Source organism: Colletotrichum abscissum, assembly GCF_030869225.1.
Source record: "Colletotrichum abscissum strain IMI 504890 chromosome Unknown Scaffold_45.1, whole genome shotgun sequence".
In the NCBI taxonomy this organism is placed as follows: Eukaryota; Fungi; Ascomycota; class Sordariomycetes; order Glomerellales; family Glomerellaceae; genus Colletotrichum; species Colletotrichum abscissum.
The window spans coordinates 222,703-245,374 of record NW_026850376.1 but is presented as its reverse complement, the minus strand read 5'-3'; the positions used below and the strand labels follow the sequence as shown (position 1 = coordinate 245,374).

General features: G+C 48.1%; 9 protein-coding genes across 9 annotated transcripts; 5 read left to right on the top strand and 4 right to left on the bottom strand.

Annotated features, from left to right (window-relative positions):
• Positions 1-247: 247 nt before the first annotated feature.
• On the bottom strand, positions 248-1,423 carry CABS01_13495 (Upc2 protein; the record flags this gene model as incomplete). Its single annotated transcript, XM_060546837.1, has 1 exon — positions 248-1,423. The coding sequence occupies one exon, from the start codon at positions 1,421-1,423 to the stop codon at positions 248-250; it is 1,176 nt and encodes a 391-aa protein (XP_060394897.1).
• A 1,341-nt stretch (positions 1,424-2,764) lies between these two features.
• On the bottom strand, positions 2,765-3,334 carry CABS01_13494 (uncharacterized protein; the record flags this gene model as incomplete). The annotated part of the gene is made up of 2 exons (XM_060546836.1): positions 2,765-3,053; positions 3,219-3,334. The coding sequence occupies 2 exons, from the start codon at positions 3,332-3,334 to the stop codon at positions 2,765-2,767; spliced, it is 405 nt and encodes a 134-aa protein (XP_060394896.1).
• A 2,064-nt stretch (positions 3,335-5,398) lies between these two features.
• On the top strand, positions 5,399-5,548 carry CABS01_13493 (uncharacterized protein; the record flags this gene model as incomplete). The annotated part of the gene is made up of 1 exon (XM_060546835.1): positions 5,399-5,548. One exon carries the CDS (start codon positions 5,399-5,401, stop codon positions 5,546-5,548), a length of 150 nt encoding a protein of 49 aa, XP_060394895.1.
• An 854-nt stretch (positions 5,549-6,402) lies between these two features.
• Positions 6,403-6,912, top strand: CABS01_13492 (uncharacterized protein; the record flags this gene model as incomplete). Its single annotated transcript, XM_060546834.1, has 1 exon — positions 6,403-6,912. One exon carries the CDS (start codon positions 6,403-6,405, stop codon positions 6,910-6,912), a length of 510 nt encoding a protein of 169 aa, XP_060394894.1.
• Positions 6,913-7,120: 208 nt separating this feature from the next.
• CABS01_13491 (amino acid permease) lies at positions 7,121-8,736 on the bottom strand (the record flags this gene model as incomplete). The annotated part of the gene is made up of 2 exons (XM_060546833.1): positions 7,121-8,526; positions 8,592-8,736. 2 exons carry the CDS (start codon positions 8,734-8,736, stop codon positions 7,121-7,123), a joined length of 1,551 nt encoding a protein of 516 aa, XP_060394893.1.
• A 3,248-nt stretch (positions 8,737-11,984) lies between these two features.
• CABS01_13490 (2-Hydroxy-4-oxobutane-1) lies at positions 11,985-12,974 on the top strand (the record flags this gene model as incomplete). The annotated part of the gene is made up of 1 exon (XM_060546832.1): positions 11,985-12,974. One exon carries the CDS (start codon positions 11,985-11,987, stop codon positions 12,972-12,974), a length of 990 nt encoding a protein of 329 aa, XP_060394892.1.
• Positions 12,975-13,536: 562 nt separating this feature from the next.
• CABS01_13489 (uncharacterized protein) lies at positions 13,537-14,565 on the top strand (the record flags this gene model as incomplete). Its single annotated transcript, XM_060546831.1, has 2 exons — positions 13,537-13,652; positions 13,722-14,565. The coding sequence occupies 2 exons, from the start codon at positions 13,537-13,539 to the stop codon at positions 14,563-14,565; spliced, it is 960 nt and encodes a 319-aa protein (XP_060394891.1).
• Positions 14,566-14,873: 308 nt separating this feature from the next.
• Positions 14,874-17,042, top strand: CABS01_13488 (uncharacterized protein; the record flags this gene model as incomplete). Its single annotated transcript, XM_060546830.1, has 1 exon — positions 14,874-17,042. The coding sequence occupies one exon, from the start codon at positions 14,874-14,876 to the stop codon at positions 17,040-17,042; it is 2,169 nt and encodes a 722-aa protein (XP_060394890.1).
• Positions 17,043-17,430: 388 nt separating this feature from the next.
• CABS01_13487 (uncharacterized protein) lies at positions 17,431-18,509 on the bottom strand (the record flags this gene model as incomplete). The annotated part of the gene is made up of 3 exons (XM_060546829.1): positions 17,431-17,754; positions 18,097-18,114; positions 18,384-18,509. 3 exons carry the CDS (start codon positions 18,507-18,509, stop codon positions 17,431-17,433), a joined length of 468 nt encoding a protein of 155 aa, XP_060394889.1.
• Positions 18,510-22,672: the final 4,163 nt, after the last annotated feature.

Genomic DNA, 22,672 nt, shown 5'->3' with positions numbered 1-22,672 from the left:
GCTTGGGACGGGGGCCTGAGTCGGGAGCGGAGCTTACGCTGGGTGATTGGCCCGGTGGGATGGTCTTGCGGGTGAATAGCCTGCGATCCGTTGCTGACTTACCTTGAAGTTACTAACAGATTGCATTATGATGATCATCACGGCTTGCCGGCGGTGATTGACATGTGGGAGAAGGGATATTTCTCAAGGGTATAGAGTCTTGGGTAGAAGGGCTCGATAAACATGCAGTCAAGGGTTCAACTTTCTATTAAAACCTGTAATGGCCAAGCCAGAAGGACCCGACACTATTCGATATCAAATGGACTATGGGTGCGCCAGAACCACCGAATGCCCAGAACCGCCGGTACCTATGTATCATCGCAGCGTAGTAGGCCAAGACGACGAAAGCCTCCGGTTGATGCTGGTGCAGTGCTTCGATATACTCGTCCGGGATGCATAGGGGCCAGGCCATAACCGCGTGGACACCGACTTCGAACTTTGACGGTTGCCCTCCAGCTAGGTCGACAACCCATTGAAGCTTCTCTAGGGCCGTGATACAAACATTTGTCGACGCAGAAGGTGTTGGGACACTTGCCAAGAATTCTTTCAGCTGCTTCGTTTCCGGACCTGGAGTCTTGACTGGCTCCTTATTCATGACGTCCACGATGAACAAGAGCGGCTTCAAGTCAGATTGCAGTATCTCTTCCCAGTATTTCCCGGTAACGGATCGTACCCCTCGATGAAGACGCGAGTAATTGACAAAAGCATCGATGAAGTCTGCGAGAGAGCCACAGTGCCATTGGAGCGTTTCGTAAAGAACATGTATGCCCAAAAGAGACGCAAATACGAAAGTCGGGATGTATGTCGTGTCCGATATGTGCTCTTTTGTTTGGTTGAAGAAACCCAAAGCTCGTGTCTGTAACTCTGTGGCTTGGTGGAAGTACGTGGACGCCTTGGGCCCATTCTGCGTTGACAGATGAAGTGATGATAGCCCGAGGAGTTGGTCCAGAAGATACGGGGCCGTCAGGGAGTGTTCAATCGCAGTGTCGATAAGAGGCCGTATGTTCCCGGTCAGGGCCATGAACTCTGACATGTTTGACTGGGCATAGTGAAGGAAAGCCATGTGGCTCGCTGTAAAAGTCTGCCCGGTACGTGAGTACACTTCTCCGGGGTCTTTGGGAATAGCCAAACACCGGTCAGCGCTGATTCCTCTGGGTGTTGCAATGCCGGTGCAGACGATAGCTGCTGTGGAGGATCCGGCTGAGGAGCTGTCGTTTGGCTCCGTTTTCAAGTAGGAGCATACTCGCTCCGCCATGATGCAGTTCCGGCATTCCGGTCGAGTCTCATCACATTTGATGTGGCGTTTCTTACAGCCGCTGCAGCCGTTTCTCGACTTGCGGTGTGTTCGGCGGCCTGCGAGCCGGTCGAGCAGCTGCTTTGACATGGTGATAATTATGTGTGCGCCGCGGAAGATGATGTAAGGGAAGGCCAAATGCGCGGGTTGTCAGGGGGTCTATCAAAGACACAACAGTGGGAACGGTCTGTTGTGATGTGCTAGGTTTGATTTATTTGATCTTCTCAAGTTCCCATGGATCCAGAGGCTTACTCAGAGGCCGGGGCTGTGTTTCGAGCGTTGGGACTTGGCTTGATCAGTGTCTTTTCGAATTTTGCCTTACACGCGTATTCCGAACAGCGCCCCGCTTCCCTCGAGCGAAACGGCATCTAGTACGGAAGATGCGTTCCTATGATATACTGTTGTCTCCATGGAATGGCTAGAATCGACGAGAGCTCCGAGCTAATTTATTCACGAGTCGACGGTTTGTTTAAGGGTTTTACCTTTACAAAGACTCTAACAATGTTTCGGACTATCGGGCTCTTTCTATAAACCCCGTCGCCGTCGGAGCCCTATTTTTACCCACTTCTCACTACTTCCTAACTCGGGGTTACCCAGGAGACAAAGACGATGGAAATCTTGGGACTAAGATAGCTAAAGTTTCACCCGCCATGGGCTCCGTCATGTCAGTTGTCGACGAAGAGGTAAGACAGTAAGAGGCAGGAAAGGACGTGATTCTGACGATCACCAGATTCATCGATAGTGTCGTCACTAGCTTTGGCGGTTCTAGAAAGCAGATCGCGAAAGAAGCCAACTTTCCTGCTATCTGAACTCCTGAGCACTTAGTTGCTAAAAAAAAAAAAAAAAAAAGAACCCGTCCGCGGTCCGCGATTGAGCCCTCGTCGCAGCTCCAGCCGCCTCAATGGTAGGTGCCGGCAAACGGAACTCAACTCCCCCAGAAGCCCCACTCAACCCCCCCCCCCCCCACAAGCTCCGCCGCAACAAGACCTCCGGATCTTGGCCGCATCCCGGAAGAGGGTCTGCCGTCCGCTCGGAAAACAAGCCCCAATCGCGTTCTGCCAGGCAGATCGCAAAACATTCAGTTTCGGGCTAGCAAATATCCCCTATATCTACCACGTGGGCATAGGGTAATCCCTGGAGCCGTTGATATAACAGACCCAGCAGAGTCTCCTCGCAGACAAACAGTGCCCAGAGGAGTGCTTGAGCGCATGTAAGATAATGACTTCTACAAAATAGCTCACTCATGTATGTTGATTGCACAATTTCGGCTAGTTTTGCCGTGCACCAAGCAAGAAGTAGCGCGATTTTGGGCATTGCTGGAACAGCCAGTTAATAGAAACCTCCGTCTTTCGAGTCACTGATCCAATTTCCTGTCTGAACATCCCTCTACAGAGACCAAGCACCTAATTTGACTCTTAGACTATTCGCACTTTAGTAGTTCGTCTTCCAGGAGAACTTGCCCCTGTCCCCCAGGAGGAAATCCGTGCCCTGCTTCAGAGTCCACTCGACCGTCTTGCCGGCCTCCACCGCTACGGCCATAATGTCTCCGCCCTGGGTGATTTCCTCGATGTAGGCAGAAATGTCCTGAGTCAGGGTGTTGTGCATGGTGACAAAGAGGCTCCCCGCTCTGTAGACCATCGACAAGATGACGCCGCTGACCGGGTGCCTGGCACCTCTGAATGTGTTTGCAAAGTTGAACTGGTACTGCCCTTCGATACGTCTGATGCGAAAGTCAGCTGGAAGCCTGGGACATAACGTATACAGTGGGGGATTCTTACTTTACGAGCCCAGTGACGTCCTCTGCAGCTGACGAAAGGTCCTGCGAATTCCGAGATAAATTCATTTAGTAAAGCCCGGTTTGCTCGGAATCCCTCAGGGCCTGTACCTCTCTTGGATGTCGACGTCGACTTGATCGATGGAGGCTTTGGAGGAGCTAAGCGGTGCTGCGATACCGGTGGTGACCGCTAGGATAGCGAAAGCAGCAGCGGGCTGGAAACGCATGTTTACTGAGTGACTGGTGATATGTGACTGCGGTAGAAATGTGAGTCTAACGGTAGAGTTGCTGTTGGATGCTATCGACTTGGGCTCTCAGGCTTCTTAAATAGTTACAGGACGCGGTCTGCTCGTGAGCTACACTTCCCCAACGCCAAAAAAAAAAAAAAAAAAAAAGGAAGGATCTCGAGGAAGCTCTGCTCATGACCGGAAACATTTGAAACCTCTCCTCGCGTTAATTCCGGTCGAGTTGTTAGTTCATCAATTAATGCTTTCTTCGTTCATAATAGAGGTAGAAAATTTGAGTCCGTCGATCTGGGAAATGACGTCCACGAATGCAGACAGATACACTTGTCCGCGAACATCAATCACGAGAGCCATCCTCGCTTTGGGTCGGACATGGATCATTCTATATTATTCTCCTTCTAGCACGAAGGAAGCTTTGCCGGCATCGAGATTACAATAGCCCTAGAAAAAGGTAGTTCTTAGTGCGATCAATGCTCACTTGCCCCTTTCCCTTAGCGCATCCGCAACTTCATCCTGAGTAGGTATCCAGCATCATTCCGATCTTGCCAATCGATGAAGGATAGGTGATTTTGGACTCATAAGCAATGATACGGAGATGAGATGAGCCGCCGCTCTCGAGCGACACCAAGATATGACCAGCATAGTGTAGAGTTTCTTATGCACTAAGGGCGGACGCCGAAATGACATTGGACATTCGGGTCAGTCACCGAAAGTAAGTTACCTACCTAAGTGAGGGCACGCCTCACTTAGGTAAACCTAACCACATACAGCCATTACCCTTGTAAGGCACTTAATTAGTATCAGAGTCGAATCGGACAGAGATACGCGTATCAATTGTTTAAACAGATCCGCTGCAGCACCAGCAGACTTCTCGAAGAAATAGAACAACACCTATGCCACATTTATTATGCTGCTAGCGGCCATAATGATAATCTGTCAAAAAGCTTGTTTTGCTTTTTTCAATCGAGATATAGCCGACTTCTCTGAAATTGTCCATGAGATATGGCACAAATGAACATGAAAATGTGCCACACACCACACGCCGCAATCGAGCGGTTTCGATCAATCGTGCATGCATTGTCGGCGCGCACTCGCAGCTATTTCGAGAGTAGCTGGCACACCCATAGACGGGACGCTGTCGGGCTAATGGGGTAGTCTTCAGCACGTTCATAGGTTCTACAACATCACTGAAGGATGGAAAGTGACGGGAGATCCGAGGCCACTAAACGTTGTAGCTGCATTGCGTGTTAAACATCACGTTTTCCGGGCGGGCCTGAACTCTATCTACTGATGTGTCTCTAGGTGACAAAAATCTATCATCATCTTTTCTACGGCAACTAGTTCCGATCTACCTCCTCGAATAGAACTCCAAAGTAGCCCAGCTTCCTCGACGTATTACTACTATCAAGAATAAGCAAGATTCTATAATATTAACGGAAGGCTCTAATGGTCAAATGTTTCGCCAAGTTTTCCAGCGGCGTCGTTCAAGGAATCGGAGTAAAGCTTTTTTCTTTTCGGGCACAATACCACGGCGAATGATTTAACTTCCCTTCTAAACCCGGTTTGAGTACGCATGTTGCAGAGTAGAAACGGCACTCTCTCAATAGTTACCACGGAGCCGAGCGTTCTCTCCATGTAAGTCTCGCTTGTCGAAAATCTCAACGACCCCGCCACTCCCAAGTCCCTTTGGACCGATCAGTCTCATCTCCAGCCGCCTGCTCGGCCGCAGCGAGCTGACTGAGATTCCACTGCCAAAGCTTCGATCCCGTCCGCAACATATCACTAAGTCTTAAGTGGAAGGGGGTGCTGCTGCACTGGTGTATGGGCTTTAGGGTGGACTGGGACCCGGTCAGGTCGAGGCGAGCATGCGAGACGCTCTGACTCCTGCTTGGAGAAGCGCCTACATCCGCCTCATCAGCTCTGGGGCGTATATCAACACGACTGACACTACACCAGAGGGTGCTTTGGCCATTCCTGCGGCTTGAACCGAAGAGAATAAGGAAGCCGTGTGGCGGAAGTGGGCGCCGGGGGCGGGCGCGTACATCAATGAAGCCAATCCATTCAACAGCAACTTCCAAGAGGACGTTTATGGTGGCAATTATGATCGCTTGCTTGAGATCAAAGACAAGTACGATCCCACGGCCAGCCTCTATGTTCGGTCGGGAGTCGGAAGTCACAAGTGGGACTACAATTTGACGGCTGGCAAACTTTGTTGCGAATAGCCTGGATGCCATGATTACATGAAAAATAGCACAGATCGCATATATGGATCTTACTCATCGAGTCTCTAGAGGTCTCGATGTGTATATAGATTACTTTCTTCTTCATCTGAAAGCATTGTTGGACAGGGCTGCTCTTGTAGCACCAGACCCTCAAGACTGCAAGTTCGCAACCGCCTCAAGATAGAATACTAACTCAAAGCTGATGTTTCTCTGGGTGAAAGCTGATCTAACTGTATACGAGAGGCAAATAATCTTTCTTTGGCCGACTTTTCATCCGTGATGGCTTCCCGTAAAGTCCTCTACTTTACTTGACCTCAAATCAATAAAGATTCTGGTCACTTGCTAGTATGCCCACTTGTAACATCTTAGATACGACAAGAACATCAGAAATAATCAGCTGAGCCAGGCTTGCCGCTTCATGTATCTGTTCAAGTCAGTGAGGTAAAGTCAAGCTGGATTGAACTTCCATTGAGCAGTGCCGTTGACGAGGTACGTACCCTAGGTATCGATCGGATAAGGTAGGTAGTGGGGAGACAGGTCCGGTCTTCCCCACAGAGCGACCTGCACCTGCCACCTGCAGCCACTGAACTGTTTGCCCCCACTTGGCAAGAACCCCGCCGCTTCCCGCGTCCCGCACTGCAGGACCGGACTTTGCTCCTGCCTGCAGGTCTGACCTCAAGCTCGAGCGTAACCTGCAATCCTTGTCGCTCTCAGCCTCCTCAACTTCTCCATGTCATCTTCTCATCTTCAACCTCGTCAGCATCTTTATCGCCAACAGTTCTCGAACCGACTCGGAGCGAGCTACATGCAAAGACAACAATTTTCACCATGTCTTCCCAACCCAACCCGCTCCGCAACATCCAGACGTCAACCGTCTTCCTCAATACAACCCTCGCTGGCCTGAACTTGGGCCTCTCCTTCTTTGTCGTACCCCGCCTCCTTGAATCGCCCACTCCCCTCATGCTACGACAGTGGTCCAACATGTTCAAGCGGACCAGTCGGGTCTTCCCGCTACCGACCCTCTTCTGCGCATTGAGCTACTGGTACATGGCCTATGCCGTGCGCCACCTCCCCAGCAAGTCGAAGCTACTGGCCGCTGCCGGTGCTCTTTGCTTTTCGATGGTCCCTTGGACCGGCTTATTCATGGTCAGCATCAACAAGAAGCTATTCGAGAAAGCCGAGGAAGCCAAGGACGTGGGCATCATGGCCATTGGGCTGTCTCAGGAAGAGGAGGAGGGGGCCAAATCTCTCGTGGATCAATGGGGCTTGTATAATCTGGGAAGAGGCGTTGCCATCGGCCTTGGTGGTGCTGTTGGTCTTTACAGCATCGTTTCTTGATCTACCTGGGGTCCTCCAAAGTCACACCGGCATCCTCTTGGTTGGTGGTTATCTTCTCGGAACGGAGCTACTCATCAGTCACTTGGAATCGTCTCTAGGCTGCATTTGTTGAACTCATGGGTATCATCATTACAACTATTCTACTAATGTTACATCGGATTACTTTTTGATCTGCGTCCTTGCTCATTCATATCGTTCTCCGTCATTTTCATGATTGCGATCGCAGAGTGCCACTCGTAACATCGGCATCGATGGCCTTCAGGGGCATCGTGCGGTTAAAGATCTTGTGACCGACCAAGAGGACGATAAACAGGAGGACACTGACGTACGCAGTGAAGAAGTCACTGGTGCTCCATTCGATGAAGACGGCGAATCCGTTTGTCAGAATGATGAGGACGTTGAAGAACAGACCGTACCAAGAAAGGTAAGGTTGCAGTGGCGCAAGGTAAGGCAGGCTGCTACGTGGGATGTTCTGGGCCTTGAGGGCGGCCATGAAGCGCAGATGGCAGATGTTGATGCACGACCAGCTGATGAAGCCAGCGACGGCAGTAACGTTCAAAAGCCAGTCGAAGACAACACCGCCGTTGGACGACAGGTTCATGTACGCGAGCAGACCGACGGCAGATGTAGTGGCTACTGCGAAGTAGGGAGTTCCGAATCTGTTGGTGTAGGTCATGAACTGAGGAGCGCACCTCTCGTTGGCGAGCGAGACGAGAATGCGGGAGCCAGAGTAGACATTAGAGTTGGCGGCGGAGAGAACGGCGGTCAGGAGCACAGCGTTGATGATGTCGGGGAGAACCTTAACACCAGCCAAGTTGGCAGCAATGACCAAGGGAGACGCCGACGCATCCTGAGAATCGAGCAGAAGCGATGGGTTGTCGGACGGCACAATGATGCCAACGAAGAAGATAGTCGCCACGAACAAGCTGAAGATGCCCCAGAAAGTCCAGCGGACGGCACTGGGGACGCTCTTCTCGGGGTTCTTGGTCTCACCAGCACCAATACCGACCAACTCGGAGCCCTGGAAACTGAAACCGGCGGTGATCAGGACGGACCAGAAACCGATGAACTTGCCAACGGAACCCTCAACAATGGACTCGTTGAACGCACCCGGGCTCACCCAGTACTTGAAGCCCAGGTACCCCTGTTGGCCGACGCCGGCGTTGATGCAAATAGCAAAGATGATGAAGCCGACAATGGTAACGACCTTGATGCTGGCAAACCACATCTCAACTTCACCAAAGATGCGAATGGGCATGAAGTTGAGGGCAGTGAAGACGACCCAGAAGACACTGATGAAGATGGCAATACTCAAGCTGTCGTTCCAGTATTGGATAATGACACCAGCAGCAGTCAACTCGAGAGCGAAGGTGATGGACCAGCTGAACCAGTACATCCAGCCCATGGCGAAGCCGAGAGTGGGGTCGATGAACCGGGAGGCATAGGAGGTGAAGGCACCGGGGACGGGAATGTAGGTGGCCATCTCGCAAAGCGCCGTCATGACGGAGTAGACGATGGAGCCGATGAAGATGAAGGCGATCAGGCAACCGACAGGGCCGGATGTCGCGATGGCCTTACCGCTACCGAGGAAGAGACCAGTACCGATAGTACCGCCTGCGACGATGTGTCAGAACAACTGCGGCCCCTGCACAAGGCGAAGCTCGATCAAAGTGACATACCGATGGCAATGAACTGCAGGTGACGACTGTTGAGGTCTCGCTGAAGACCACCCGTCTCGCCATTCTCCAAATCGGTCTTGGAGGCATTGGTGGGAGTAACCTCGCCCTCACTCGTCTGAGGAGTCTTTTCCTTGGAGCCGAACATGGTGATGGCTGTGTTTGGCTTGGTAAATCGAAGTCGGCACGGGGTACGCTTCGTTCACGGACTAGAGCGACAAGTCTCGTCGACCGCGGCCAGAAGCAATGAGCACACTCGAAAGGATTGAGGGGACGAAGGAAGCCTGTTGATTCGCTTCTCCAGAAATCACCGGACGCATGTGCAAACGAAAACCTGGGGGGACAACAGGAGAGGTGCCGCCCCGAACGAAAAGCTCATGGCATGATTAAATACAATACGGGCCTTCTCTTACCCAACAGGTTCCACTCCGCGTCGACTCATCGCGACCGGTTACGGTGGCCATGGTAGGAAAAATCTCGAGCAGTGGACCGCGCTGGCGGCTGGACAGACTCGCACGTACACACAGTCACACACACACAAAGGCCTCGCTCGAGACCCTCTCCTTGGCTTCGCTCGTTGCGGGTTGGCCGATGGAGACGCGATGGTCTCACGCTGAGAGGCTCCATCACGCCCTGGTAGTGCGATTCGGGAGTCGGCCGGCCACGGGTAACAACGGCGTTGTCCAGGGGGTTTGCCTGTCGACCAAGAGCGATGTGGGAAATGGAGCGTGGGGATCAGCAGCTGTAGCAAGCAAGCAGGCAATGACATGCCATTCCGCTGCACGGCACGTCGACGCCCTCGCCGCCGCCTGCAGTTCGTCCGATCGGCCGGCGTAAGCGTGTCTATTCCCATGGCTGGCTGCCAAAGTCTGCGAGTCCTCCCACGCCGCCGCCCTCGCGCCACCCGATTCCCACCGAGCTTGGACCGAGCCCTTTTCGTCCTCCTCTCTTTTTTTCCCTGGAAAATCTCCGATTTTTCTCTCCGCATGGCCAATCATGATGGTATAATTCCTGCAGAGTCACGGCACCCGCAAGCTCTGCCCAGCTGCTGGGCGGGTAGAATTTTTCTCGAACATTTTTCTCACCACCATTGTCCATTTTCAGCTAGAGATAACAAGCTTCTTCCGACCGATCCTATTGATGAGCTTGTCGGTCTTTGCCAAGTTTGTCTCGACTCTGGGCAGTCTGACTCTCTCGTTCCTCCAGCTCGGACATGTCCCCCCAAACGATCGGTGTACCCCGGCCGCCGGTGGGTGATACGTTGCAGCACCGCGGTCTCCCGCAGCCGACCGCCATTGTTGTCACCAAGAGGGCCTTGTACTATTTGCTGTCGTTGTCAGCCCTATGACGCCCAAGAAGCCTTGTACGCCGCGCCTTGGTGTGACAATACAGCAGACCAGACCGCGCTAAGTCGAGCAACAAAAGGTGACTCGCAGGATTTCGTTCCTTGGTCTACCTCATTTGGCGTTTCCGCCCGGCTCCAACAAGTCTGATGATGGACCGCGGGCGCGGCGTTCTAGCGACTAGCGAGGCGAGAGGATATTTGCCCCAAGCTCCCATCCCAACTCATCCCATCCCCAAGCTCGAAAATTTCTTCTCCCTAGTTTTCATTACGTCTTTTTGTGGAAACATTTGCAGAATTTTTCTCACGATCGGAGCGGGCCGTCGAGACACTCGAGATTTGATGCTGAGAGCTCAGAGATAATGCGTTTTCCTGTGTCAATTCAGTGAGCAAACTGCATGTCACTGCTTTCTGATTCGAGCTTTGATGGCTTGCTCTTCTCTGCTCGACTTGCGACCATCGTCGTTCGGGGGTCCCCATCCCATGCCTGCATGCCATCCGGGAAGTGGTGCCGGCTTGCCGTTCAATGCTCGGAGATGAGATTTCGTAGACAGCAGTTCCGGTTCCGTGTCGGCTTACGATCAGTTCTAATTACCCGGCGCTCGCTTTTCACTCTCTTTGGCTGTCGCAGACTGCCCGACTCATCTGGATCCGAAGGTTGCTTCCGCTGCCGGCACTCGATGCCGGATAGAACATACGAGAGCCGGATCCGAACCCGGCTTTGATCTTCCGACCCGTCTGATCAACCGATATGCCTTGCACGTCGGGATGTGTACAGATTTTGTTGCTCAACATTACTGCCTCATATTCACATACGAAGAATCTTAATCATTCTCTTGAGTTGACCGAGCTGTGCGATCTTTCCAATTTGCACTTTTGATTGATACATGTATCAGTAGTTGCCTCAGTGGTGGTTAAAATTGCCGTGAAATCAACACTACAACTCTACAAGGTTTTGCTGGACTCGTAGGCAATAGGACACCCTCTGGGTGGGTTAAAAATGCAGTGCTGCGGTTTACACAGTATACCTACTTATACGGACATGAGCCAACAGATGCATGAGTCCTATGTCGTTCGTTCTAGACGTGATGGGACATTGACATTATTGTTGTATAATTCCATCTGCCCTCAATGGTATCATGTCACTGGGCAGAATCAACATGGCAGCTGGCCGACAATCTATATTTCCACGTGTTTTCCACGCCGTGTCAAATGACAGATCGCGGGCAGAGTCGGCCGAGGCGGGATAAAACCCGAGCGCTATCGACCACCAACCGCGCAGTGTGGATTTGGCGATAGTGGCAGCGACCAAAATTCATGTGTAGATGTCTAAACTTGGTCGCTCAACATTTGCAATTCACGTCTTTCAGGGCGGTTTTATTTGCAGTGAAGACGAGGGTGGGCTGAGTAATGCTCTCATTGGCCCCCAGTAAGACCGTGGCGTCGGCGTCGGTGTCGACGTCCCCTCTGGAGGAGTTAAAGTTGCAGTGAAAATTAAAGAATTTTATCATAAAGCAAGACTGTGATTGGTACTGATCAACTCAAGCGTCTGACATTGAACCGCGTCCGTTGGTGTAAATATTGCAGTGAAAGTGTAGGACTGCGATAGTCCTGTCCAAAGCCTGTCATTTTCATGGCTTGGTGATCTCAAAGCAATTACGGGGTCGGCGGCCAGCTTGGGGCCGCGCCGGGTCAGAAACTACCACATTGAAGCTAGGTCTCAAAGTTGGCGTGCCTGCTCGGCAATTACACTTTCGTCCCATAAGCTGGCCTGCTCTCCGTACACTCCACGCTCTGCATTGAGTTCGATCTACGTCGGCTACGGCAGAGGCTCTTCAAAAACGGCTGGAGTACCTAGTCCACAGCTAACACCGAGCGCTTTGTTGCGTTTCGACATTTCTCCTCTCGTGAAGACGTCACTAGGACCGGGTGTGTAGCACATGTACGAAATGGCGTGGAGCCTAGCAGCATCAGTAGACTTGCAGTAACTTTTACGACCACACACCCAGACACATCGGGGGTACACGTACTGTAATCTTCAAACATTGATCAACATGGCAAACCTCATCGCGCTCGAAGAACATTACGTTTCTCCCCTCCTCGACGCCAAGAAAGGCGGGGCCCCAAGTCCCGACACATTCGGGCCCGTCATAGTGGAAAAGCTGGGGGACATTGGCCCGGCACGTCTCCGTGATATGGCCGACAACTCCGTTGCCATGACGGTCCTCTCTCACTCACCGATTCATCCCGATCCCGAAACCTGCAAAGCCTTCAATAATGATCTACATTCCAAGATCATTCACCATCCGGCCGAGTACGCCGCCTTTGCAGTCTTGCCGATGCACGAACCTGCCGCGGCCGCCGCTGAGCTCCGGCGCTGCGTCCGGAATCTAGGCTTCGTAGGCACACTCACGGGAAACCACCTCGACGACGGCAGCTTCTTCGATACCCCCGACTTCTACTCTCTCTGGGAGACCGCACAGGATCTAGACGTACCCTTGTACCTCCATCCAACATTCCCATCCGATGAGGAATCCAAAGTCAACTTCCACGGCCCCTACGACCCCGAGATTGTAAAGGCGTTGGGGAGCTGGGGGTGGGGCTGGCACTCCCGAACAGGTCTCCACTTCCTCCGCCTCTTCGCTGCCGGCGTATTCGACAAATTCCCGAAGCTCAAAATCGTTCTCGGCCACATGGGCGAGATGCTCCCCTTCATGCTGGATCGCATCATCGGTATGTCTGCGAGGTGGCCAGCACCCGGGGGTCGGGAGCGAGAGCGTGGGCTGAGAGAGGTATGGGACGAGAATGTGTGGATTACGACGAGTGGCATGTTTTCGCTGGCGCCGATGGCGTGTCTTTTGCAGGAGACAAAGGTTGAGAGAATCATGTTTAGTGTTGATTATCCGTTTGCTGGTAATGATGCGGGAAAGGAATTTATGAATAAGCTGAAGGGGAGCGGGCTTGTGAGTGAGGATGAGTGGGAGGGGATTGCGTGGAGGAATGCCAAGGGGCTTTTGAGGTTGAAGTTTGAGCCAAAGAATTGATTGTGGTGAGTCCGAGATGCGATCCTGGCATTTTGGGCATTCGTTGCTGGACGAATTGGAGATTGGTTATTCAACTTAGTTAGGACTATGTGCAAGTTGAAGTTGCTTGACTAAAGGATGTTGATCTTGGAATATAGACGACAATCACTCAATGCACCCTGTTGTAGCACCGTAAGATGAATGGGATTGCTACGGCAATTCCACAACGAGATACTCCATTCATAAGTAGAAATGAGAAATAAGCGCAAGAAAGCTCACATTGAGGTGCCATATGTGGCTGAAGATCGTATCAGAGGCGATTGCTAAGCTGGGTGGCTCGGGAATAGTTACCGAGCCAGCTTAGCAATCGCATAGTTACCGAGCCACCCAGCTTAGCAATCGCCTCTGATACGATCCGCGAGAGTTGGCGGGGTGCCCGCCTCGCAACACTGCTCATTCATCATCATCACCAAACTCGCGAGTGCCCGCCAGCTTGGCATAATCCGCAATCATCCTTGAGGGCGTCACTATCAATCAATCATCGACTGCGATACATTGTAGGGCTTCGGTGCCGCTTTTCACCATGACGCTCTCACTCCCAAAGATTGGGATCCTTTCCGTCGGAGACATGGGGATGGGCATCGCCAAACTGCTTGTCTCCAAAGGCTTCTCAGTCGCCACAAATGGTCAAGGTAGGAGGTGAGAATGAAATCGAACTTATTCTGAGAAGGGCCTTCTTCTGTTAGCTAGGGGCTTACATCATGACAGCCCGGCAACAATCGCCAGAGCCCGCAGCGCCAACGTTGAGGTCCTAAGCTCCGACGTTCACCTTGTTGAGTCGCGACCGTTCATCCTCTCCGTCGCACCACCGCGAGACGCGCTCAGCATCGCTCGACGCATCATCGACGCGGCAGCAACAACAAAACTAGAAAAGCCGCTCTACTTCATCGACCTCAATGCCGTCTCGCCAGCCACCTGCAAGCAAATGAGCCAGATGTTCAAAGACGCCAAGAGTCCCGTCCGTTTTGTCGATGGCTGCATCATCGGCGGGCCGCCAAATCTCAAGCTCAATAGCGCAGCGGGGCAATGGTACGTCCCAAGCATGCCGGCATCCGGACGTTATCCCATCAGCGAAGTATGCGCAGAGCTCGCAGAGGCATTGAACATGCGCCACATCTCAACCGAGGTCGGCGCAGCGAGCGGGTTGAAGATGTGCTTCGCGACGACGACCAAGGGCTTCATGGGTTTGGCGATTCAGGCATTCACCACAGCGTCCAAGCTCGGTGTCGTGGATGAGCTGCGCAACGAGATGAGTGAGGCCGCGCCGGGCTTGCTCGATTTTGCTGAAAAGTCTGTCCCGCTTGTGCCGCCAAAGTCGTACCGGTGGGTGCGGGAGATGGAGGAGATCTCCGATACCCATCGCGCCGAGGGCGGCTTTGAGGCTGAGAATGATGTGTTCCGCGGCATGGCGGAGTTGTATCAGGCCATGGCGGATGATCCCGTCCTAGGTACCGAGAAGGTTGGGGAGAGGAAACGGGGGACGACGATCGACGATCTGGCTGCTGCGCTTGGGGACGGCTTGGCCACCAGAAAGCAAGACAAGTCTGATTGAAGCTTAGTGTAGAGATACGTTGGACGATCATCCAAGCCAAACCCCGTAGAGAGACATAATCGATGTTCTTGTGCGCTTCATCTTGGGTCTACGGGCTGCTGGTTCCGGTCTCATAGGTTGATTACCCCGCGATGCAGTCATGGCGCTAAATCGGTAGGTCTCAGTTATTGCCAGCTTGAAATGCTCATCAATGTCAGCGCCCGCACTTTCGGATTCTTCCCTCTTCCCCAATATCCTCCGACCAGTGCTGCTATTCACGAAGCTGCTCGCACAGAATCTTTCTTGCGTGACCACAGGCAACACCAACGATGAGACTCGACCTGGGGGACTCGGCAAGCAATGGCTTCACAGCGGGGCCAGGATCGTCCTCAAGGGCATGGGATCGCGACGTGAAGCTCCCGCCCGAGGAACCCAGCTTGCATCTCTGCTCAAGACACCGCGTCATGGACCTTAAACAGTCCGATTTTGCAGCTAGGCCTCAGAAACACGCCCTGCCGCCCGACTGGCACTTTGGTACTTTATCAGACGTTATCAAACGGAGCGATTACTGCAGGTTCTGCAAGATGATCGCCTCATCCGTCTCTACGAACAACTACAAAGACGACGTCGAGGTTCTAGGCTGTTGGGTCCCGGATGTGACCTTTGAGGGGACCGACAGTAAGGACACAGAGAAGCCTACGATGAACACACTGAGGTTACGGATTGCTCCGGAGATGGTGGGATGGGAGGACGCTTTCGCCCCGTTTGATATTGTTCCTCTGGCGACCAAATCCGAGAACGATATGTTCAAGGGAAGATCCATCGACGAGAGGTCTATCGACGGCGATCTTCTAAAGACATGGTTACGGACTTGCGAAGAGAAACACCACATCGTTTGCTGGCGCAAAGATGAGCACGCGGTCGGCCTCATTGAGCCATTCATTCGACTTTTAGATCTCGAGGACAATTGCCTCGTACAGAAGTCTGATCTCCCTAAATTTGTCGCACTCAGTTACGTCTGGGGTAGAGGGGCAGTGAATTACAAACTCACAACTGATAATATTGACGAACTCTTCAAGCCTGGCGGACTAAGCAACAATTTCGACAAGCTGCCCAAGACGATTCAAGACTCCATCAAGCTGACTACCCTTCTCGGTCACCGATATCTGTGGATCGACTCACTCTGCATCATTCAGAAGGGCAACGATGACGACAATACGGTACAGCTTGCACTCATGGACGTTATCTATAGCAGAGCCTCTTTCACGATTGTTTCCGCCAATGGCGAAGATGCGAATGCTCGACTATACGGCAGTCCTGGAATCGACAGGAGTAAGAAGCAGTATACCGCCGAGTACTCGTCCGACCTCACACTTCTCTCTCTCGTCCCCGACTTCGAGGACGGGGTTCAGCAAATTTACTGGAACACGCGCGGTTGGACGTACCAGGAACGACTACTCTCACGCAGGCTCGTCTTCTTCACCGACAACATGGTCTACTTCCAGTGCGGCCAGATGACTTGCAGCGAAGACTTCAACATGCTTCGCGACGATGTCACCCAGAGCGCCTCCCAGCAGAATATCACCTTGTCTCGCGGGGAGGCGCCGCCGACTCTGACCCGGCGCCACCAGTATCGCCTCGGCATCTCGCCCGAATTCTACTATCGCATGGTCACGGAGTACACGTCACGCGAGATGAGTCACACAGATGACCGCGTCAATGGTTTCAAGGGTATCTTGAACGTCATCGAAAAAGTGCCCGAGTACAAAGGGGTCTTTGTATGGGGTACCTGGGCAAAAGATTTGCTTGCTTTTTCTCTGTTGTGGCAGCCGCGACAGGAACTCAGCAGGGTGGTCAAGTACAAGTCCGATCCGCCACTTATTCTCTATCCGTCATGGTCATGGGCAGGCTGGACGGGAGCCGTTCGCTTTGACGACCTTGACGACTGGAACGGCTTGCCGGCCCTCGAGAGTCCGTTCGATCGGGTTCGTCCAGCAGGCTGGGGCGTCTCTCTTGAGCTGAACAAAAAAGAGACGTTAGAAAAACCCGACTTTTACTTACGACTACGAACCAGGGTCGGGATTTTCAGGCTCACTCTTCACGATAGGAGCGGAGCCCTGAAGCCACCCTCGCTGCCGGATGTCAAGGAACCACACCCTGTGCGCTTTGGTATCACGCACTCTGCCGCCCGGAAGGAAGGAGGCGAGGAAGAATGGCTTGGGTCTATCCTGATGCCCAAAAGCTATAGGCAGAAGCTGGGAGGTCCCTATGAGTTTGTTGTTCTCTCAGACGCGTACGGCTTCTCGGGAGAGGAGCTCTCGAGCCATGCCAGCCAAAAGCCTTGGGAGGCTGTCAACGTGATGTTGATATATCGCAGTGGCACGAAGGGACAAGATCCAAAGGCTGTTCCGGTTGTTCAACGGGCTGGCGTGGGAAGGATGTTTAAGTCTGCATGGGACGAGATCTCAACGGAGTTGGAGGAGATTTTGGTCGAGTAAGTTCTACAACTTGCTTTCGGGGAACAAGCAACGCAACTTTCGACAGTCCCAATATGCTGTGGATCCAAACCCGAGAAGCAGGGCATTAGGTCTAATCTTTAGTTATTACTAACCTAAGGAATAAATGATGTCTAGAGACTATGAGCAAAGGTGGCATTTGATATGAGTGAAATTCAAGTGAATTGAGATTTGTTCAAGTATATACACTGAATATAATCTGATAGAAGCTTTTCTGGTAGCCAAATTTCCTCCAACCCAGACCATGGTGATCAGGAATAGTAAAACCGAGTGTTTGTAAAGCCGATGCCCAAGCATTCTCGACAAAGGGATTCCAAAGGAGCTTCGATGATGAACCTCAGCCATCGTCTGGACCCCTCTCATTTCCCTATTAGTGACCGTGGCCGCCATAGCCACCACCGTATCCGCCTCCCTTTCCACCGCCGTACCCGCCGCCGCCGTACCCTCCACCACCGTACCCTCCGCCGCATTTGTATCCACCCTTGCAGTTGCCGTACCCGCCGTTGCCGTAGCCACCGCCCCCGTAGCCGCCGCCCCCGTGACCATACCCACCTCCACCGTACCCGCCGCCACCGTATCCTCCACCCTTTCCGCCGCCGTATCCTCCGTAGCCACCACCGCCGCCCTTATTGTTTAGAATATCAACTCCACCCTCCTTGTTCTTATCTTCACCGGGAAGACCGGCCTCGTCTCGCTTGCCGAGGTCGTTGTCCTTCTGATCGCTCTTTGCCTCGTCGGAGCCCTGAAGACCGTGGCCGCCTTTGCCGTGGCCGTAGCCACCGCCATTGCCGTAGCCGCCTCCGTTGCCGTATCCACCACCACCGTACCCACCACCTCCGTAGCCGCCACCGCCGTATCCACCGCCTCCCTTGCCACCGCCGTAGCCTCCGTAGTCGCCGTAGTCGCAACCCTCGTCTCTGCCGCCTCCCTTACCGCGCTTGCATTTGCTGTTATTATGGTATTGATCTTGATTGTTTTGTTTCTTGTCGTCGCGTGCTTCGAGTTGGGATCCTTCGCTTGGTTCATCGCGAGCGACGATGGCGTCGCGTAGGGTCTGAGGGTTACGATATCAGCACGGCAGTTCTTTGATTCTTGAGAAGGAGTCATACCGGTAAATCAACATCAGGCTATCATTGTTGCAAATAGTCGGTGAGTGACTTATGAGGGAAAATGATGCCCGGAAGGGATAGCAATCAAGATATAAGGCGAGTGGGACGATGTGCTCTCCTAGAAGTTACATGTACTTACAGCTGCCTCCGGAGAACGCTATCTAAATGTCAGAATCTTTCCGAACACGAGTAAATAGGATAGCTTCAGACTTACTTCGATAAGGTCACCTGTCTCGAACCTAGGCTCGGCGATTGGCTGAGCTACTGGTGCAGCTACAGCAGCGATGGCATAGAAAGCCATGCCAATCGTGGCAGTTTGGCTGAAAGACGGGATATGCATAGTTGCAGATTTGAAAAATGAAATTAAAGGTTCGAAGTTGAGTTATTGAAGTGATGCTTGAGTCAATCCACTAAAGGTGAGGATGTGATGAAGAATAAACAATCAAGGTGAACCGAGAACAACGTACTTATACTCGAGATGAATGAAATTGCCGTTGGCGTAAAATAAGAACGATGTCTCCAAGTTACTTCTTGTCCATAGTAATCCGCGGCTGAGTTGCGCCCAGCTGAACTCGGCTTCGGGGATAACTTGCACTTTGTGAGTTGCAAATACGGCAACGCGAGATGCGGACGACAACGCGAGGTGTGGTGATGATCCAGTCAGCCGCTCAGTACCAAAAGTCAACCCCTTCGCAAGGCTATCCATGGAAGGAAACTATGATCTGCAAAGGCTTAAATCACGCAAAGAAAAAGTCTCTGAGTAAGAGATCCGAAGATTAGAGTTATCTGCGTGCATAGCTAAGCAGAGCCGCCCACCAACTTCAGCCATCCGATCTAAGGTAGGGGGAACATTCGGATGTGAGGGGAAGACAAGTTATCGTCCACGGTTTGCAGCCGCTGATAAACTTGGCGTGAGACACCCGCGGAATCAGCTTTCATCCAGATGAACAGTGGTGCAAGAACCAAGTGTAGGATTTGCATCAGTGCTTTTTGACAGTTTGGTTGACAGCGCTTCGTAAAGCAAACGTCCGAGAGACAATCAGGGGGATCTAGTATCCGAAGCTTCCTTTGTGCCTTTCATAGAACCGCCCAAGAGTAACGAACACCTCGTAAGTTCAAAGCTCTGTAAAAGCTAGCAAGTCTTCAAATCCATAGTATGGCCCTCTCTATCTACAGTAAAGCATCTAGTGCTCAAATGATCTTTCGGTAGGCTAGGCCCCTCGCAATGTATTACGAGTTATAGTACGCAGTAATAGGCATACGGAGTATAATAAAAGTAGCTTAATTATTAAAGTAGAAATAAACAAAAAGAAAAGGTCTATATATACGATATTTAAAATAAATACGTAATTTAGTACGTAATAAGTACTTCGTAAGGTATAATTACTATCCTTATTATATAATATACCCCCTAATTATTATTACTAGGGAGCTATTATACTTAAAATAAAATCTCTAAATACCCTTATAAAGGCCTAATTTAGTTAAATATAAATAAAAGAAAAATAAGTATAAGGGATATACGTTTTTTAAACTACGTTTATTATAAATATATCTTTTTATTTAAAATAAATAGAATCTTAACCCGGAATAGTATATATTATACTATTTTTAATATATAAATTACTAAGGGTAAGGCTACTTAGTTACCTTATGTATATTTAAATTTTTACGGCGTTACTTAGTTATTATTTTTTTTTCTCTTTTTAACTTTTTATAGTTATCGTAAGTACCCCCGTCTACTACGCGCGCACTTATATTATTAAATTATTTATTAATTTTATTCTAAATATAAATATCTAATATATTTAGAAATAATAATAAGTTTTATATAATTTCTATAATACTTCTTATATACGTATTATATAGTTTACTAAGAGTTTAAATAAGTAATAATACTAACGAGCCCCTCTAAATTATCTCTCCCCCCCGCGACCTCTTATTTACTTATTAAGGCCCGGCTACTAAGCTCTCCTTTTTTAACTAAGAGGATATTAAGGCTATTAATTAAGATACTAAGGATTTTATTAAGTTCGAGGCTCTTTTTAATAATTATAATAAAAATAATAATAAAATAAATAATAATAATAAGAGCTTTAATAAGCTTTTACCTATCCCCCCCTTAGAGTTTAAGAATAAAGATAAAACTAGTTTAGATAATAAGCCCTTTAAAAAAGGTATATTATATACTTATTATTTTAAAAGTTTATATTTAATATTATTTTAAAATTTAAAAAACGTAAGGCTAGCTCTTTTTAAAAAGGTAATAAAAAGTAAAAAAGAATACTAAGAAATAAAAGTACCCCCCGTAGTAAGTATAGTTCTTTTTACTATTCTAAGCCTATTTAATATATATTTAGTTCTTAAGAAGCTTAAGGGAGAGGTTTTTAAAAAATAGGAGATTTAGTACTTATTTTATTTTAAAATAGTCCTTTAGTATACTAACCCTAAGGATAGTAGTTATTATTTTATAAGAAGTAATAGCTAGTATATACGCTATTTTAACGGCTATTTAGCCGAGGGGTATATTAATATATTAATTATTTTATAACTAATAGCCTAGGCCCTTACTAAGGCTATTATAAATAATATTCCCTCTTTTATAAGTATATTATCCTTTTTTATTATTAAAAAGCGTATTTCTAATTATAGTTTTAATAAAATATTATTAAGCTTTATAGTATTATCCGCTAAATAGATAAAAACTAGAGGCTATATAAGAACTATATTAGTTTTTATATAGAGGACTTTTTTAACTTATACCCCCGGTCCTCTTTTATACTTATCGTAATTATTTATAACTAACTTTTTATTATACTACCCGTTTTTATATTTTAAATCGTTAACTTAATAATTATTTTAGCTCTTATACCCCCCGCTACCCCCGCTATTCTTAGTTTTATAAACTTCGAAATACGTAAAATACGTTTCTTAATACGTATACTAACCCTCCTCTTTAATAACGCTATATTCTTAATAATTATATACTTTATAAATTAGGAGTTTAAATAATAAGTATAAGCTTAGGTTTTATTTTTATATACGTATACCTTATAAAGTAAAGTTATTTTAGGAGTTTAGGCCTTTAGGCTATAAAAAGTTTTTATTTTATTTATTTTAAACCTTTAGGCTATACTTTAAGTTCCGTTTATTATTTACTTTTAAATATTAAGTTTTTTTAGGCGTAGCCTAAATTAATTATTTTTAACTATTTTAGCTATTTATAATAGCTTCTCGCGTATTATAGAGGTTAAGAAGTATATAGAAATATTTAAACTTAGCTCGTAAAAGGTTTTTAATAAGTTTATTTATTAGTATATTTTTTATTAATATATAAGTAACCTTAAAGTTATTTTTAGCGTGCTCTTATTTTAGTTATATATTTTATATATTAATATAGTAAAGTTAAGTAGCTATTCTTTTTCTTTTTTTTATAATAAATCGAATCGTTTATTAATTATCGTAGTTAACTAACTATACTTCTCTTAGGTTAAGGGTAATATCCTTAAAAAGGCGCTTTAGAGCTATAGTTTTTTTTATAGTTTCTTTAAAATAAAGAAGCTTAGCTTTAGTAGTTAATATTATAACCGTTACTTAGCGTACTAATTTTTATTAAATTAGGTTACTAAAAAAGAATATTATATATTCTTAAGATAATCGTCGTATTACCTCGTTATTTATAAAGCTAGTATTTTTAGTTAAAAGTAATAATTACGTATTTAGTATATTACTATAATAAAGCGTAAGATATCTCGTTATATAAAGATATTAGATATAGTAATTAATTACTTTAATATAGGTTACGCTTAGGTTAGTTAGGAACTATAATAATTATAAATAAGTAAAGGTAATGTTTAGTTTAATTATAATAGCTATATAAAATATACTCCCGACTTTTTCTTAGTAGCTCTTTATTTCCTCCTTTATTACTTAGCCCTCGTTTAGTTTAAACTCTTCTTAAGGAAGAGGGGTAACTAAATATAATAAATTTATAAGGTCGAAGCGCTTAGTAACTTACTTAATATATATATTATAAATAAAGTAAACCTTATAAGTAATACGGTTTTATAAAATCCGCACTCTAAAAAAGTAATTAATTAGTCTATTCTTTTTAAGGTTAATATATGTTTTTATATTATTAACGATCCCTTAAGCTACTTTTTAGTTATTTTAATAATATAAAATAATAAAGTCGTTAACGTAAAATATTAGTATTACTTTCTTATTTATAATTTAGTAAATATAAATCTCCTTATAGCTATATATTATATTTATATTATAAAATATAAAAATAAAAGTTTAGAACTAGAGAATTAGTAAATCTCGGAGGCTATATAAAGCGTATTAAAGCTTATTTACTTTATTAGTAATTTTATATCCCTTTAGGAGTTTAATAATTACTAGCTTTTTATTCTTAAGAGGTGCGTTAAGGAATGCGTTAATAGTATTATATTAGTTTATTTTAAGGTCGAATTAGGTAGCTATTACTATTATAAGCCTAAA